We start from the raw sequence: 16,906 nt of genomic DNA, 5'->3' as shown, positions 1-16,906 counted from the left end.
GTGTCTCTGTCTCTCTCTCTCTCTGTCTCTGTCTCTCTCTCTCTCTCTGTGTGTGTGTGGGGGGGAGGGGTTTGAGGCAGAATTTCTCTGTGTAGCCCTGGCTGTCCTACACTCCTTAGACCAGGCCGGCTTCAGTCTCAGAGATGTCCCTGCCTCTGTCTCCTAACTGCTAGGATTACAAGTGTGCATCACCACACCTGGCTGCTTGCTCATATTTTAAAGTAAGATATATATGACATTTCCTAACTGTGAAAGAGAATCCAAAGAAAAAAGTCATGCTATCTTTGAGAATTTAATTTCTTTACGTTCTTTAAGGCAAGGAACAATAGAAGTTGCTGGCTTTCTTACATTTGAGTGCTTTGGTTTCCCATGCTCATTTGCCATGTTTCTTCTTTATCCTGTACTTCATAAAATAAAAATGCACTGTTTTATAATGCTTTACTCTAGTGCTTGAATTCCTTAGTCTTATTCAAGTTAAAAAAGAGAAAAAGACCCCTTTGTCTATCCTTCTTCAGCCAGCAGAGCAGGTACCTTTCTAACTTCTCAACCTGGAAAAATAGTGATCTGGTCAGATGTCCTAGCAAAGCTTTGCTAAGACCATTGGCTGTTGGTACACAGAGCATGTGCAAGGTGGAGTTTTCAGGAAATTATGCCAGGTTCAGTGCAAGGTCAGTATTTAAATTTCTCTCAGTCTAAAATGAGACATAACTGAGGCTGTTCTATACCTCTGTATTCTCTATTCCTAATTCCAACTCCAGGTGAACCTAAGCATATCTAAAGGTACCAGGTTTTCCCAGCCTCAGCACCACTGAAATTCTAAAACAGACACATTTTTGTTATGGACTCTCCGTGTATCCCTGTCTCTACCTACTAGCAACTTCTAAGTTCTAGACTTTGTAAATTGCTCTCTGAGTCTAAAACAGCCCCTAATTGAGATGCTGCTCTCAGTTGAGTAGTTTCATTTCTAAATATCCTGTCCTTTATCTTTCCTCCCACCTAGTCCAGCTTCAGTCCTATGCAGAGGATAGTCACTGTCCAGTAGTGGATAAGATGTAGACTTTGGAGTTAGGTAGATCTAAGTTTGAATTCTGCCATCGACTAGTTGTAAGACTTTCAGTGCTGTAGGTAATGTCGTTGAGACCTACTTCCTTATCTTTAAAAGTAGAAATGCTAACATGTCTTTCATAGAGTTGTTGTGAGGATTGAGTGTGCATACATAACACTCCTGACACACAGTGTGCACTGAGTGCTGGAGATTATTAGTGATATTCAATCGTACTTTTCTCTGTTTTCAGCCACTCAAAAGCACTCCCTACTCCTAGGCTTTCTGATCCTCCTCTTCAAAGAAACCTCATGACATCAAAATTTCAGCACTTGTGAATTTCCCGTTGCTTGATTTGTTATCAAGTGTTTTAATCCCACATAGAATCTGAAAGCTGCCTATGTGGAAACAGAAACTTCCTGCAGAGTAGAGTTGGCCCTGTTTAGCTGTAAGTAATATACTTCAGACGACTGGAAATGAGCTGAGATTCAGTCTTCCTGGCCTTCTTGCTAAGAAAACTGTTCAATTCCTAGACAATAGCTCTTTTGGAAAATTATGTTCCTTCCCGCCTACCCCTGGTTTTTAAAGAGAGCAAGTCTCTCTATATAGTCATGGCTATCCTGGGATCACTTTGTAGACCAGGGTGGCCTTGAACTCATTGAGATCTTCTTGCTCTGCTTCCAGACTGCAGGAATTAAAGGCATGCACCACCACACCTGACCTTGTATCTTTCTTTTTATGTTACTTCCTGCTTGTGGCCAATTCCAATTACATTTGATATGAATTGTCTTCTTTCCCAGGCTCTTACCTGAGTTGTGCAAGTCTACAGCCTTTACAGGACATTGTCTAGGGTGTAGAATTGTTTCATCAATGAAATTAACAAGTGTGTGTGGGGATGATGGTCTTTGGCACAAAGTCAAAAATATATTAAGTACACAGTAAATGGTAGGTGCTGGTGATGTTTCTGCAAGAAACATCAGGTATCTAATGGAGATAAAGCAGTTCTGAGAAAGCTGTTCTTATTTCTTGTCTACTTAGTACCATGAGGTAACCAAGCAATAGAAATCACTGAACCAATATAAGAGTCATGCTTACAGATAATAATGAATAAAAGATTTTTTAAAGTGATGAAATTAATATGGACTCATTGCAATAAGCTGTCCTATATTTAAGTGTAGACCTTAATATACATGTGCTGAACAGACATTACTGGATTTTCCCCTAGAAAGATGTGAATATTACTTCATGTAGGAGAGGCCCTGCTGAGTTTGATAACTGTAACATAAAGTTGAATCCATTAGCTTGACATCTGGGAGAAATGTATTACAGGTCATGAAGACATATCACATGTACAATGCCGACAGTATCAGTGCTCAGAGCAAACTAAAGGAAGCAGAGAAGCAAGAAGAGAAGCAAATTGGCAAATCAGTAAAGCAAGAGGACCGGCAGACCCCTCGCTCCCCTGACTCCACCACCAATGTCCGCATTGAGGAGAAACATGTCCGGAGGAGCTCAGTGAAGAAGATTGAGAAGATGAAGGAGAAGGTATATGTGCTCTGACAACTGTAGAGACAGGAAGGGATGCTTGGAAGGCAAGATTGATAATGACAGGTGCCACGAAGAGCTGAACAAAGCAGTTCCTTTCGTGCCTAATGACTAGAGTCCTTCTTTGTCCTGCCAGGAATCCTGGCTATTGGAAAAATCTAAGATTTTAAAAACTCTCAGATTTTAATGTCAAGTTTATTGACAGGAATCAGTAGTCACTTTTCTCATCCCATTTTCCAAATCAAGTGAAATACCTTATTGCTTTGAGAAATAGGGGAGACTTTAGACCTTGTATTTTGGCTTTCAATACCAGTGTTTGGGGTAGAGATTAGAGGCACCTCTTCAAGGCCAACAGCAGGGTGGAGAATAATGTGTGAAGACAGAATCGTTGTAGAGTGCATATCTAAACCTTTCCTCTCATTCATCAGAATTAGAATCTACTTGAAAGCAGGGATACACAGGGAATAACAGCAAAGGGGGCTCTTGATGTGCTGGCCTTCATTTCTCACAGAACAGCCTTCCCTTTAAAACACAATCATAACAGTAACAGTGACTGGTCACCACGATGGCTCATCAGGTAAGGATGCCACTTAGCCTGACAACCTGAGTCTGATCCAAGCACCCACATGGTAGAAGGAAGAAATGACTCCTACAAGTTGCCTTCCAACATCCACAGAGATATAATGGCATGTATACATACGAGCTTGCATACCACTTCACATGAAGTAAGTAAATGTTTTTAACTTTTTAATTAAAAAACTAAAAATGAACTTGTGTTTTCTTTTTAGCGACAAGCCAAGTACACAGAGAATAAGCTGAAGGCCATTAAAGCCCGGAATGAGTATTTACTGGCTTTGGAGGCAACCAATGCATCTGTCTTCAAGTACTACATCCATGACCTGTCTGATATTATCGATGTAAGTACCTAAAGCTGGGGTGAGAGGCTGGGGCCACCTCTTGCCTAGTTCAGAAACCTGGTCACGAGTTCTTCATTTCTGTGTTCAGGCATCTTGGCCATTTTGAGAACAATGTGAGAATAGCAGCCATGCATTGTGGTGTGCCTTATGCTCCAAATCATTCATTTATCACAGCATTCCATGAGAACAAAGCAATGCCATCTATTGCTGTTAACTGAAACTCAGAGAGTGTAGTGATTGACACAGAGTTAGTAAAAGGCTGAGACAAAATTTATACCAAATTCTCATTTCTAAACCCATGTTCATGACTGCTGTGTTCTGTTTGTCAAGAAATAGTCTCTTACATCAAAGCTTGTAGAAAGAAGCAATAAGAAGAGTTAAAATGCCTTCCTTATGTTTCTATATCACTTCATGTTTCTTGGGATCTTCTCCTTAATTGTCCCATCACCCCTGTAGATACACAATGCTGTCTTAATTTGTGACCCAGAGAATTAAGAGACATACTTGCCTGAGGTTTGGGTTTGCAATGTGCTGCAAACTAAGCTCTTGACCAGAAAGTATCCAGATGCTACTGATATCTGCCCTGTTCTCTTTTGAGATGTTGCACAAAAATGAGAGGGAGAAGGGGTTAGTGTACATGTATGCTTTGTAGGCAGCAGGCACAGCCATAGGTCTTTGACCTTATGAGTTAGTCTTTGCTTTTGATCTCTTACTGCTTCTCCTCAATTCCTATATCCTAACATGTCTGTCACATACAGACTGCAGTCTGACCCAATTCCCAGGCCAGCTTTATATGAAGCTACACAAGCATACCTTCTCTCATGTCTTCTTCCAGTCACCAAAGTGGCTCTGGAGCCAGCTGATTGAGCATCAGCAGTCCAGTCTCTAGGGCATCAACAGTATCCTTTCAGAGACCTGTTGTTTGCCTCAGGTTCTTGGCAATAGCCACTGAGTGACACTCTAGCCGGTGATTTTCTAACATGGTTTTTTCTCAAGCACACCTGCTATGCTCTACATCATGTGGGGATCTAGGCTCAGATTCACTATTAGGTTACTAGGTAGCACTTCTTGGGCATGCTACTGAACTATTCTAGAACTCTGCTTTATTTCCTGCCCCTCTGCTCCTAGTAAAATAAAGACCTGGACTGTTTAAATCTGGCCTACATCAGAGTTGCTGGGAGAACTTTTCTAAAATACAGACTGATATCCTTTCAGCCAGGGAGTTTTGATGAGTAGGTTTTGGCCTCCTAAGGCCTTCGATGTCATCGTCTCAGCTGGTAAGTGGAGCCCTGGTCTCTGTTCAGGCTCCTCTTTGTTCTCTCTGCTTGTTGATGCCAATCTGAACACTGTCCTTCAGTGAGGTCAAAACCCAAAGCCAGTCCCTGCATTCTTCTTCACTGTAAGTAGAGGCCTATTCTCAGCCCGAGGAAGACAGTCACTTTTTATGCTCACTTTCTGCTATTTAGCTCACATTTGGTAAAATGAATAAGATAAAAAAAATTAGACCAGATAAGATGTTACAGCCCTTTTACTGGCCTGCCTTCTTCCTTTTGCCTCTAGAGAATATTTGTACCAATTTCAATAGATTGCATACTTCAGGAGAAAAGAGGCTTTTGCTGTATGAGTTACAATCTCGTAATCCATAGGCCCTTTATCAGAAATGGGTAGCTGTTTGAAAAAATGATATAAGAAGCAAGATATTTTGTACGTTTTCCTTGCTGAGAGCCTATGTTTCACAGGATGTAGTTTGAAGAGCCACTGGAGAAGAAGACAGCCTCTGTAGTACCTACTTAACAGCTTAGGGGATGATGGACAAGCCCAGGCTGCAGCAGTCCAGTCAGACAGCAGTCCAGGACATGAGCAAATGTGATCTTTGTTGGAGTTGTGTTTTGACTGTATCTTATTTTGTTTGTTGTTTTATTTTTATTTTTATTTTTTGTTTTTTGTTTTTTTAAGACAGAGTTTACCTTATAGCCCAGGCTATCCTGGAACTCACTCTGTAGACCAGACTGGCCTCGAACTCATTGTTTTTTATTTTTATAGAATGAACATTACCCCTTTTTAAAAAGCAGATGCTACTACTATTCTCCATAATCAGCTAGTACATTCATGGCGTGAGATATACGTTCAGCATCAGGGTTATAAATAGAATGTAACTGGTTTTGCCTAAGACATATTCATGCACTCTAGTGTTTTCAAACCATTATGGGAACAATGAAGTCATACTTGTGCATTTAACTTACTTTAAATGATTAGAATAAGGGAGAAAATATCAGATTAGATCACACTATTATATGGCTAAGATCTTTTTATGAAAATTTTATGTTAGGCATGTGTGTGCTTACACATCTGTCTGTGTGTGTGTGTGTGTGTAAGTATGTAAGATGTATTTCTTACTGTGAGTTGAGGATTAAAATGAAAGTCACTGTATCTCTCTTTTAAGACCCAAGAAGTCAGGAACCAAGACTTACTTACTTTACCTTAAGTAGTAGTTTGTAGCTGAGTACATAGTTTATTGAATAGGGAAAAAATTATCTCCTAATCAAGATTTGCTTTTTAATTTTGCATTTTTAACATTCTTTTCATGTATAATTTACATTCCATGATTAATTAACTTGATTGATTGATTTGATTGTTACAGTCTGAAGAGTTTTTTATAAATTTGCATATTCCTTGTGACCTATATTTTTAGCAAGATATAGAATAAGTATCTTTAACCAGCCATGACAACACACATCTGGAATCTCAGCACTTAGGATGTAGAAATCTAGGCTCTGAGACTGTTTCGCAACAACAAAGAGACACAGGGAGAAAGACAATATGAAAATATATTCTCACTATTTCAGAAAGTTCTTATTTTGTAACCCAGGGAATCACTATTTCAACTCTTCAAACCCTAAGTTAATGTTGCCTGTTGGAGAATGTCATGAAACTCGGATAGTACAGAATATAATTTATTTTATTTTAGTTATTATTTGGCTGTATGTGGACATGTACATACTACAATGTATGTATGGAACCCAGGAAACGGACAACTTTGTACACTCACTTTTCTCCTTTCACCTTTATGTGGTGTTTTTCATTTCTGTTGCTGTGATAAAATAACAAAACACAACTTCGGGAAGAGAGCTTTTATTTAGTTACAGTCTAGAGTTATAGTACATCATTCCAGGGAAGTCAAGGCAGGAACAGAAATAGCTAGTCCTGTTACATCCTTAGTAAAAATAATCATTCTTGCTGGCTGCCTGGATGTTTGTTTGCTTCCTTGCTTTCAGCCAGCTTTCTCATTTACAGTTTAGAACTCTCTCTATAGGGAATTTGCCCTCTACAAAGGTCTTTCTACATAAGTTAACACTCAAAATAGTCCTCCATAGACATTTTCACAGATTATTTTCCTAGATTATTTAGGTTGCATCAAGTCAACAGTTGCAGCAAACCAGTGCACATGGGAATTGATCTCAAGCTACCAGGCTTACATAGCAAAATGTCTCTACCCACTGAGCTGTCTTGCTAGCCCCAGAATATAGTTTTTGTATCTATATTTTTTTTCACCCAGGAATTTGTTTTTTTGTTTGTTTGTTGTTTTTGCATTATTCATAGTTTTTGCATCTATCAGTAGTTTCTTCCTTTTTTAATGCTGTTCTATGTGATTTAAAATGCCCAAACTGTTGTGTAGCAAAGAAGCAAAGAGTGAGTGGGGAGCCTGGATGCGTGGACATAACGATCTCGACAGGATTCAAGACATGGGAGGGATGAGTGTCATTCCAGGCCATTGCTATCTGTGTCATATGCCTCCTTTCCAAGGGTCTGACTCAGTCAGTATTAAGACATTAAGGATAAATAAAAAGTTATTTTTTAATCAATGTCATTTAACTGACATAAGGACAGTTTCTTGTATAGTGCAATAAAAGATGTAAGAATCCACATAAGACGTCATACATATAGTGGGAAAAAAAAACTTGACTCTCTGCCAAAAAAGACCTTTCGATTTCACTTGGTAGTTTCTAAGGACTGTAGGCTTGTTGGAGTGTAATTCCTCACCTGTATACTTTATCTCTTGGTCTAGGAGCAGATGAGTAAGTGAAGTGCAGGGAATTGCTATGATGGGTAGCTGGAGTGTCGTGAGTGTACCTAGAAAGTCTGTGACGCCACATACACTGAAACTGGACATGAGAGAACTTGGCTTTCCCATTAGAAGTTTTATTGAAAACTTTATTGTTTTTCTCTCTCCTGTAAGAAATTGAAGGGTGATATGAAACACTCATTTTTCGTTTCTAGGTCTTCTCTAGATTCTCTGAGGAAAAATATCAGCTGGTAAGGGGATAATGAACTGTGCACTTAAGGTCATACATTGAGATATTCTGTTATTCAATTTTTTATAAAAATTTTATTTCTCCCGAGAGTTTGTATAGTATTTGTGCAGCATTTTATAGCATTTGTATAGCATTTATTTCTAGTATAAACAAAATTGTGTGTTTCCTCTATCCGTTGGGATTCTCATGGGAAATATTCAAATCTCAGTTAACCCTGCCAGATACTATTTCTTTTCTGAAGGCTTAGTTTTGCCCCTACAAATATGTAGATGGCCAAAGCCCTGTCCGCATCTTCTAGGTTAGCTGAAAGCATGGCAGAACTAGAGGGCATATTATAAGTTTGATCCTGACTCATTGACACAGAGAAACTACAGAATGGTTATACAAATAGAGACAATGTTCCCTCTTTGGAAAGCTCCCTGCTGTTCTTAGACTATGTGTAGTAGAATATATGGGTTAGTACTCAGCCCACTAGATGATTTCCTGAGAGGCTGGAGTCTTTGCCTCTGGCATCTATCAGTCAACTTTATTGAATCCTGTGAATAAGACCTACTAGGAAAAATTGTAAACAAGACCGAGATGCTGGAAAACTCTAAGATACCTGTGTTCTGGGTGGGGTGATATGAAATTGCAGGCCTCAGAATGACTGTGTGTATTGGGGGTCATATGAGGATGAATACAGTTGAGTCCAAGTGGGACCAGGAATGCAGGGCTGGCTGGCTTCCCAGAGGCTGAGAATTTAATATGGATCTTAAAAATTGAGTCCAATTCCAGCAGGTGAAAGTGAAGGGTAATATTTCAGGAAAAGAAACATGAGGAACTGAAGGGTAAAGGTCAGTAGATTGGAGGATGCTTGTGATTGGTGTTAGCACAGGGTCTACACAGTACCAGATATGTGTGAAGTGTATTGTTCATTTGCCACATAACCAGCAACAAAGCTGGTATTCCCCCCTTTTTCAGCCCAGAGGGATAAACTAGCTTTCTAGGCTAGAGGCCTATGCTTTTTCAACACTCTGTCCTATGCAGAGAGTATGGCACTGGAATTCAACAGAAGCTAACTGGGGGCATGAAGGGAGGTGATGCTGAGTAGGTAGACCACATACAAATTACAGTTTGGGTGTTTTATGTGTTTGTTTGTTTGCCCATTTAACTTTGGTCAAATTATGTAGCTTCATTGAGCTTGTAGTACAGTACATTGAGCTTAGTGTACAAAACTAAGATAATAGAGACTTCAGTGGGGTGATTATGAGGATTAAAGTGTAGAATATACATGACTGTTCACTGTCTGGCATGTAGTGAACATCCTTAATGAACAGTAGCATTCTTTACAAGTACAATCTGAAGGTGAATTTCAGCTTATTTAGAGATAAGCATTTTTGGTACTTCAACAGGGACATGCTAAAAGTCATATTTTATGATAGACAACACTGTTATAAAATAAGATGTGGATTAGGTTAGAGATATAAAGTAAAGTTTCAAAAAATATATGAAGATTTCTGAGGAGCACCCTGCCTTTTCTTCTCAGTCTCCCACACACTCTGCTGGCAGTGCTACCTTTGTTTACTGTTACTACACCAATAAGTATAGAGTTCATCTTAGGAACTATAGGACATCTTAGAGATAGGCAAGAAGATTTACAGGTTCAAAGGCAGCCTGATGAGTTAGTTTAACAGCATCTCCTAGAGGAGGCAGGGACCCTGCACGTGCAGCCTCCCAATCAGCCGCCTTTGTCTAGATTCTGTTTGCTCTTCCTCCGACTGAATTTAGTGTTTTCCTATCCTCTGGCTACAGTTATGCTGTCACTGCTGTTACCCTGCTGAAGCCAGGCACCTGCCAGAGTCTGTTGGCACTGAATCCAGAGCTCAGCTCAATGTGCACTCCATTGCAAGCTTCGTGTCAGATGCCTGGAAGGAGGCGGCCTGTCACATGTTTTTTTCTTCCCCAATAGTGGCTGTTCCTGAAGTGATCATGATGAGAGGAAAAGGCTGGGGAAATTAATTTGATGCTTATTTATGCAGTGAAATTACAATCAGGCAGATGGCCTTACTCTATCCAGAGATTTTTCTCTGACATTTCCTCTCAGGCTCTGGACATCAAAGCTGTGTAAATAATAGAGGTGATAATTGATGGTCATGGAATTTGGATCTTGGGGTCTTTATTGGAGGGGTAGGGAATATTGTCATAGTATTACAGAATGCCTTTGCTGAAGAAAGCATTGGGGATTACATTTAATCCAAAGGGTTTTTTTTCTAGACTTTTTCTTAAGAACTTATTCTTCAAACCAGACCACACATAGAATCCCAGTTTATTGAGTAGAAAAATGAGCAGAGTTGTTTTTGTTGAGGTAAAGATAAAAGTGCTCCAAGACCTCCTAGCAGGTTTACCACCTATGCCCTTCTCAGGGATAACCTAGGCGCTGACATTGAACCTCAGAGCTGTGATCTACAGCTTGAAAACTGCTGGACTGGTCACTTTGTTCACTGGACTGTCAAGGACTCAGGTCAGGGGATGAGATGGGAGTAGCTTTTCCAGGGCTTCTCGATTCTGCCTCTACTGTTTTGTTTTGTTTCCCTTTGTGAGTGTGTGTGTGTGTGTGTGTGTGTGTGTGTGTGTGTAATGAGTATATGCACATGAGTACAGGTGCCCATGCAAGTCCAGAAGAGAGTGTTAGAGTTCCTGGATCTGGAATAACAAGCAGTTATGAGCTTCAGACATGGGTGCTAGGAGCCAAACACAGGTCTTTTGCAAGGGGAGTAAGAACTCTTAACCACACAGCAATCTCTCAAGCCCTGAACTTGTTTTTGTGACAGGATTCTCAAAAGTTCATCTTAGCCAGCTAACCATTAAGCCTCTTTCCCCACCTTTTCAGTGCTAGGATTACAGACATCTCACTCATAGGCTTGTGATCGAATGTAATTCCTCATAGTTGCACTGCAAGGACTTTACTAATTGGGCTATTCCTCTTGCCCTGTTTTTTTTTGTTGTTGTTGTTGTTTGTTGAAAGACAGAGACTGGCTTTGAATTGATTATGTAGCTGAGGATGACCTTGAACTTCTGATCCTTCTGCTTTCACCTCCTGAGTGCTTGAGATTTCAGGCCTCCTTCACCACACTCAGTTTATTCAGTGCTGGGGGAAATCAAACCTAAGTCTCCATGCATGCTAGACAAACCCATTTCCAGTTGACCTACATTCCCCAACCCCTACAATTGCTTCTTTCATAGCACTTTCTTCTTTTCATTTTTGTTGTTGAAAATCAGAAACATGATAAGAATCTTCCCAGTGACACTTACATTTAGGACTTTTTGGGTTAGCTTTCTTCAACTCAGGCCTGTCCCAGATCACTAAAAGTTGATGTCATGACTCAACCAACCTTCTGTTTTCTCCTTCTCCTACCTTACACTCACATACATTCATACCTGGAGTTGAGTGTATGTGAATTTACTGCTGATCCCACTCCAGATTTTTGCCTCCTGACTGCTCCATTGGCCTGGAAAGCTTGCTATGTAGTGACTTCTAACCACAGCAACCCTCAGGGAATTGTGGCAGGCTGTATTATTATTGCTGAATTTTGTTGTTATGACATCCTCAGACAAACCAGGAAACAGAACAGAATTCTCTAACTGCTTTCTCATTTTTATGAAATATCATTTGGTTAAATCTTGTCATGGTTTCTTAAAAATCTTCTTCTGTCTAACTACCTCAGTGCCTTACATGGTGTGCTAACCACTGAACTAGGGGGCAAGAACTAAGGAATCTTATCCAGGTCTTGACATTGTAATCTCAGCTTCCTTCCTGTTGTAGTCAGTCACTTTGATATGGTCAGATCTACCCCAAGACCACCTCCCTTCCTGTCAGGCCTTGGAATGTCTGCGGTATGCTTATGTGCCTTCTCCTTCCCACAGCAGTGTTGTGACCTAGGCTACCATGCTAGCCTGAACCGGGCTCTACGCACTTTCCTGTCTGCTGAATTAAATCTGGAACAATCAAAACATGAAGGTCTGGATGCTATTGAAAATGCAGTAGAAAACCTAGATGCCACCAGCGACAAGCAACGGCTCATGGAGATGTACAACAATGTTTTCTGTCCCCCTATGAAATTTGAATTCCAGCCCCACATGGGAGATATGGTAAGGCCTTTCCCTATATTGTACCTTTCCTCCAAAGGGACTTGAATATACTAGACTTAAGTATAGTTTTATTACATCTGAAGGAGAGGGGGCTTCCTGTCAGGTAAACTGTGTTCTATTCTTTCAGACCCTGCAGTATATCTCTTTGCTTTTGATTGATGTATTTATCCTTGAGCCTAGGTTCATATTATCTAATCCAGCTGGCTTGAGCTGTAGAGTGAGTGGTTCTCCCAGAGAGTATCCCACCTTGTCCCAAGTAACTGTGTCCCAGAAACCTGACTGGGGTGACCAGAGAATGAAGAAAAGCAGACACATGTACAGAAAAGCTGGGGTCTGGTAGGTTGTGCTAGCTCTGATGGCATTGGTCCTTGATATGACCATGCCCTTGTCAACAGTACATATGCATTCAGGACTTCATCCACTTTTTACAGACTCTCTCAAAAGCTTCCTCAGCTCCCCACAGTAGTTAGTGAGACCAAAAGGAGTGGATGAGAAGAGACCACAAATCTGCAAGGTGCTCTTGCCAGGAGTAGTGTTTCACTGGATTAGAATCTAGACTCTTTAGAAACCTTGCTCTAATCTGATAGCAGTAGTATGCTAATCAGACAGTTTACTGCCATAGACTGGCCGCAGTGAAATGGTACATCTCTGTCTTTTATACAAAATATGAAGTGGTTTCTCTCCTTGTCTTCTTGGGGAAAACCTAACCCCTTACAGTTTGTTTCCATTGTTGTGGCTGAGTAGATGTCAGCATCTAGACAGATGGAAAACTAAGACATCATGTTAGTTAAAGTTAGAAGGGGCCATTGCCAGCCTCCAAGAACCCCATTCCTCATCTGCTTTGACTTCTGTTCAAATTTGTCTTCTAAGCCTGTTCTCCAGATGCCATTGCGATTCCTTCCCCAAAATAAGTGGAACTTGGGACTGTCTGAATGGACTGGTTGATTTTCTGGTGTTAGCTGAGTTCTCTTTCTGAGCCAAACAGCGTGTCTCCATAAAGGGGAATCCAGATGATGGGTACTCAGGCCCCCTCCTTGCTCAGTCAGAACCACATTTAAATACTCTAAAGCACAGATGGAGTGCATTACCTTGCATCCTGGCTAAAGATCACTGACAAAGCATGGATCAGCAGCTCTGCTGCTCCTTAAAGAAACAGGATTGGAGGTGATTTTTTTTTCCCCTCTAATTCTTCCATTTAAAGTCCTGGGTGACTTTAAAAAATAATAGTTCATTCTTTTGCCCTGTGTTGTGATACAGCTGATCAGTGTCTTGGCCAGAAAAGGGGCCAGAATTTCCCAGGATTTCACATTCTGACTTAGAGATGAGATATCAAGTCATTCTTGGGCCCTGCTAACTGGCTTTCTGCCTTATTGTGGAATGTCTGTAGATGGAAGGAGCTGCCTGGAAGTTCTTAAAATGGGGCCAAAAGTTCAGGTAGCATTTTAATGGAAGCTCTGAAATTGGCTACACTGGTGTTGGGCCACAGATAGGGCTGATGTCAGCCTCTCTTGGATGCACTAGGGCTTGGTGCCTGTTTCTACTGTGGGTGCACCCAGAGGTTTGGGGGCACTGGATGCACGACTGATGACATCAGGGCCAGAAACAGAAATCTCACTCTTGGCAGTAACCCATCTGGCCAACAAGCTTTCTCCATTATGTCTACTTCTAAAAGCCAAATCTTGAGCAAGCCTCTCAGCTGAAGAAGAGATCAAATCAGTTGGAATCTTAAATACCAAAGGGACAAAAGGTCAATTTCCAGTCCCCTCCATTTGAAGAGAAGTTTGGTGGGTTTTTTTGTTTTGTTTTTTTGTTTTTGTTGTTTTGGCTTTTTTGTTTGTTTGTTTTTTTGAGTAAGAGAATGGTTTACAAGTATATGAATATACTCAGTCTTTGCTGAGGGTAAAGGAGCCCAGTTCTTCTGGTAAGAGCTAAAGGACACTTGGTAATAATGTGACAGGTACTAACTACCTCCACAGGGGTCCTAGCCTTCACCTCCCGTCCTTCTGCCTGTCATCAGCCATCCACGAGATCCGATTACCTCTTGCTTTACCTTTATCAGGAGAGTCTAAGTCAGCTGTTCCTTCCCAGAAGATAAAGTCGGTTACTTGAGGGGGGGCGGGAGGGGGAGAGATTGTGCAGAGGATCCCACACCTAGTGGGATACAATGATGGCTATTTAAAAGATGTCCAGTTCCTTCTATCAGATCTCATGTCGTCAGGGGCTCTCTAACTTGGGCTTATGAACCTGTTTCCATACTCACATGAACTCTTTCCCATTGAGTCAAAGCTCTTGTGCATGGCCCAGATTTATAAACATACATGCTGCCAGCAGCAGCAAGTTAACTTCCTGGCCCACTTCTCTCCTACTTTTTAACTCTAGGAAGTGAGGAAGGAAGAGCCACAGAGGTGAGCACTTGGACTGTTGGCAGGAACTTCACTGTGCCAGTGTTGGATTTCTGGACCTGGGACTACCTGAGACACTCTTGTGAATTCTCCTCAGAATTCCCTAGATCTACAGACACTGCTAGACCTATCCTGCCAAACACCTGCCTGCCTATGGGTTACAAAGAGATGGTCTTTCCAAACAGACTCTCCCCTCACCCCCTTTCATGTACTGTTTGGTCTAGAAGTTCACATGCGTCGTCTTTGAAGTTTGTTTGCACATAGAAACCGCAAGCCTTCCAATAGTTGGGATACAATACAATGTGAATTGTTTTGTGGGCAGTAGTGAGAACTCTGGAATCCTCAAAAGATATATGTCCTCTTCCTGACCTTCTATTGCTTTTTCTGACAGGCCTCTCAACTCTGTGCCCAGCAGCCTGTCCAGAGTGAGCTGGTGCAGAGATGCCAACAACTGCAGTCTCGCTTATCCACTTTGAAGATTGAGAATGAAGAGGTGTGTTTCCTTCCTAGGCAGCTTGGAACCACTGTTTCCTTGTTGAACTACTTGTGGCTGTCTATCAGGGGCAAGTGGAAGGAGCATGCAGAGAATGTCCAGGCTATTGCAAAGATCTCCTGGTCAAATGGAGGCTTGTGCTTTCCCTGCTGCTACATCCTGCCCTTGAAATTCAGGAAGTTGTTGCATTGCCAGAAGTTGTGCTCTATTTTGGGCTTTTACAAAATGCCCCTCCCCACTACATATTTAATCAAAGTGGCACTTGGCCATTGTGTGAACAATTATCAAGTCTTTGAAATGACCCACTCATGACTGGCTTTTTCCAGCATTTTCAGAAAGAAACCTTTTGACTTTGACACTTCAGACATCTCTCTCCTCTTAGAGGAAGGTGACTTTTTTTTTCTAAACACATCATATTTTCTTTTAATATCCAGTTTTTAAAGGCAGTTTTTAAAAGTCTAAAAACAATCCAGTTTAAAAAGGTAATCCAGGTTTCTGTTGCGCTCAGATGGCTTCTTATCTTGTATTTTAGTAAGTCTTCATTTTACTATGAAGTAGGGTTTGCAGATAGGAAAACAAACCCATTGATTGATTGAAGGTCATGAAACAACACCCAGGAACATTGAAGGACAAGATCTATCACATATTTTAATTAGCTCCGGTATGATGGAAATACTATTTTGCAATTATGTTATTCTGTTTTTCTTTGCACTTCCATTATAATAAGGAAATAGTACTAACTCTTAGATTAAATATTGGAGCTGGAGAGATAGTTAAGTGGTTAAAAGCACTGGTTGCTCTTGCAGAGGATGCAGACGTGGCTTCCAGCACTTGCATGGTGGCTCACAGCCCTCCCTAACTTCAAGTCCAGGAGCTCCAACACCCTCTTCTGGCCTCCAGGAACCAGGCACTGCATGAGACACACACACATGCAGGCAAAACATCCTTGCACATAAAATAAGTCTCTTTGAAGAAAATAAACATTACATAAAAGTGTAACGTCAGGTACACAGCAGAAAAAGAGTGGTATTTAGATGTTTGCTGGAGAGAGCAGTGTTCTGGAGCTGGGTTCCTGTGATGGTCACCACTCCGTACTGTTCAGTGAGCAGTCTGACTAATCTGCTGGCATCCTTCCCTCCTACCACTCTCTTGAGAAGAGAGGCATGCTCCCTCTCAAGCTCCTCCTAGTTGCTCTATCACCTGCTATTTTATAGCCCGCTTCTCATGATTATTTTGACCTTTATGGTTATAGGTGAAAAAGACAATGGAGGCTACCCTGCAGACCATCCAGGACATTGTGACTGTTGAGGATTTTGATGTGTCTGACTGCTTCCAGTATAGCAATTCCATGGAGTCTGTCAAATCAACCGTCTCAGAAACGTTCATGAGCAAGCCAAGCATTGCTAAGAGGAGAGCTAACCAGCAAGAGACAGAACAGTTTTATTTCACGGTAAGGGTGCTCTTTGGCCTTATAGGAACATCAGTAGATACTGACACCCAAATGAGCTTCGGAACTCAAGAGTTTGGCCAACTGTCTGAAAAGCAAGCTTTAAATACACAAGATTTGAACCTGGCGTACTTCGACACCATCTCTACACTTAAAGCAAAAGCATCTACAAGTTACTTATGTCTTCTGGGGATCTCAAAGAAAGGAATGCTCCTAAATAAGTCACTAAGAAAAAAATTAGGGAAATTTTTAACCAGCTAGTACGCTGTCATTGGAAAGTAGCCCTCTCAGTCACAGGAGATCATGAGAAGGGAATTAAGTTTACTGGGTTTTGAGACCTATATTCAAGTATCTTTGCCAATACGTATATTGTTTTAAGAAATTTAAAGTCTTTCCTCAGTGATTTGAATACATTATCATATAACTTCCTTTATTAAGAAGTTATTTTTTCTAATTATTGATAAAAGTTAAAGAGACTTAAATGATCAACTTGGTAGGTTTGTAGAGAATTCTAACGCAGTATATTTTACTCATTTTTCTCAGATCTCCATTTAGATGAGTAGGTGTGTGTCTCTGTGTCTGTGTCTGTGTCTGTGTCTGTGTCTGTGTCTGTGTCTGT

The 16,906-nt window shown here is 40.9% G+C and overlaps 1 protein-coding gene across 4 annotated transcripts in view; it reads left to right on the top strand.

Moving 5' to 3' along the window:
• Srgap2 (SLIT-ROBO Rho GTPase activating protein 2) overlaps positions 1 to 16,906 on the top strand; it is a 225,118-nt gene that overhangs the window by 160,563 nt on the left and 47,649 nt on the right. For 3 of the 4 annotated variants that reach the window (XM_028764587.1, XM_028764588.1, XM_028764590.1), the window contains exons 6-10: positions 2,372 to 2,587; positions 3,376 to 3,504; positions 11,721 to 11,945; positions 14,739 to 14,840; positions 16,093 to 16,290. In XM_028764587.1, the coding sequence (XP_028620420.1) occupies positions 2,372 to 2,587; positions 3,376 to 3,504; positions 11,721 to 11,945; positions 14,739 to 14,840; positions 16,093 to 16,290 (870 nt within the window). The remainder of the gene's footprint in view (positions 1 to 2,371; positions 2,588 to 3,375; positions 3,505 to 11,720; positions 11,946 to 14,738; positions 14,841 to 16,092; positions 16,291 to 16,906) is intronic. The other variant, XM_028764589.1, reaches the window with a different exon arrangement.

Source organism: Grammomys surdaster, unplaced genomic scaffold (assembly GCF_004785775.1).
Source record: "Grammomys surdaster isolate TR1022 unplaced genomic scaffold, NIH_TR_1.0 145, whole genome shotgun sequence".
NCBI classification, from domain to species: domain Eukaryota; kingdom Metazoa; phylum Chordata; class Mammalia; order Rodentia; family Muridae; genus Grammomys; species Grammomys surdaster.
Note: the sequence above shows the minus strand (reverse complement) of the source record. Positions and strands in the feature narration are given on the sequence as shown.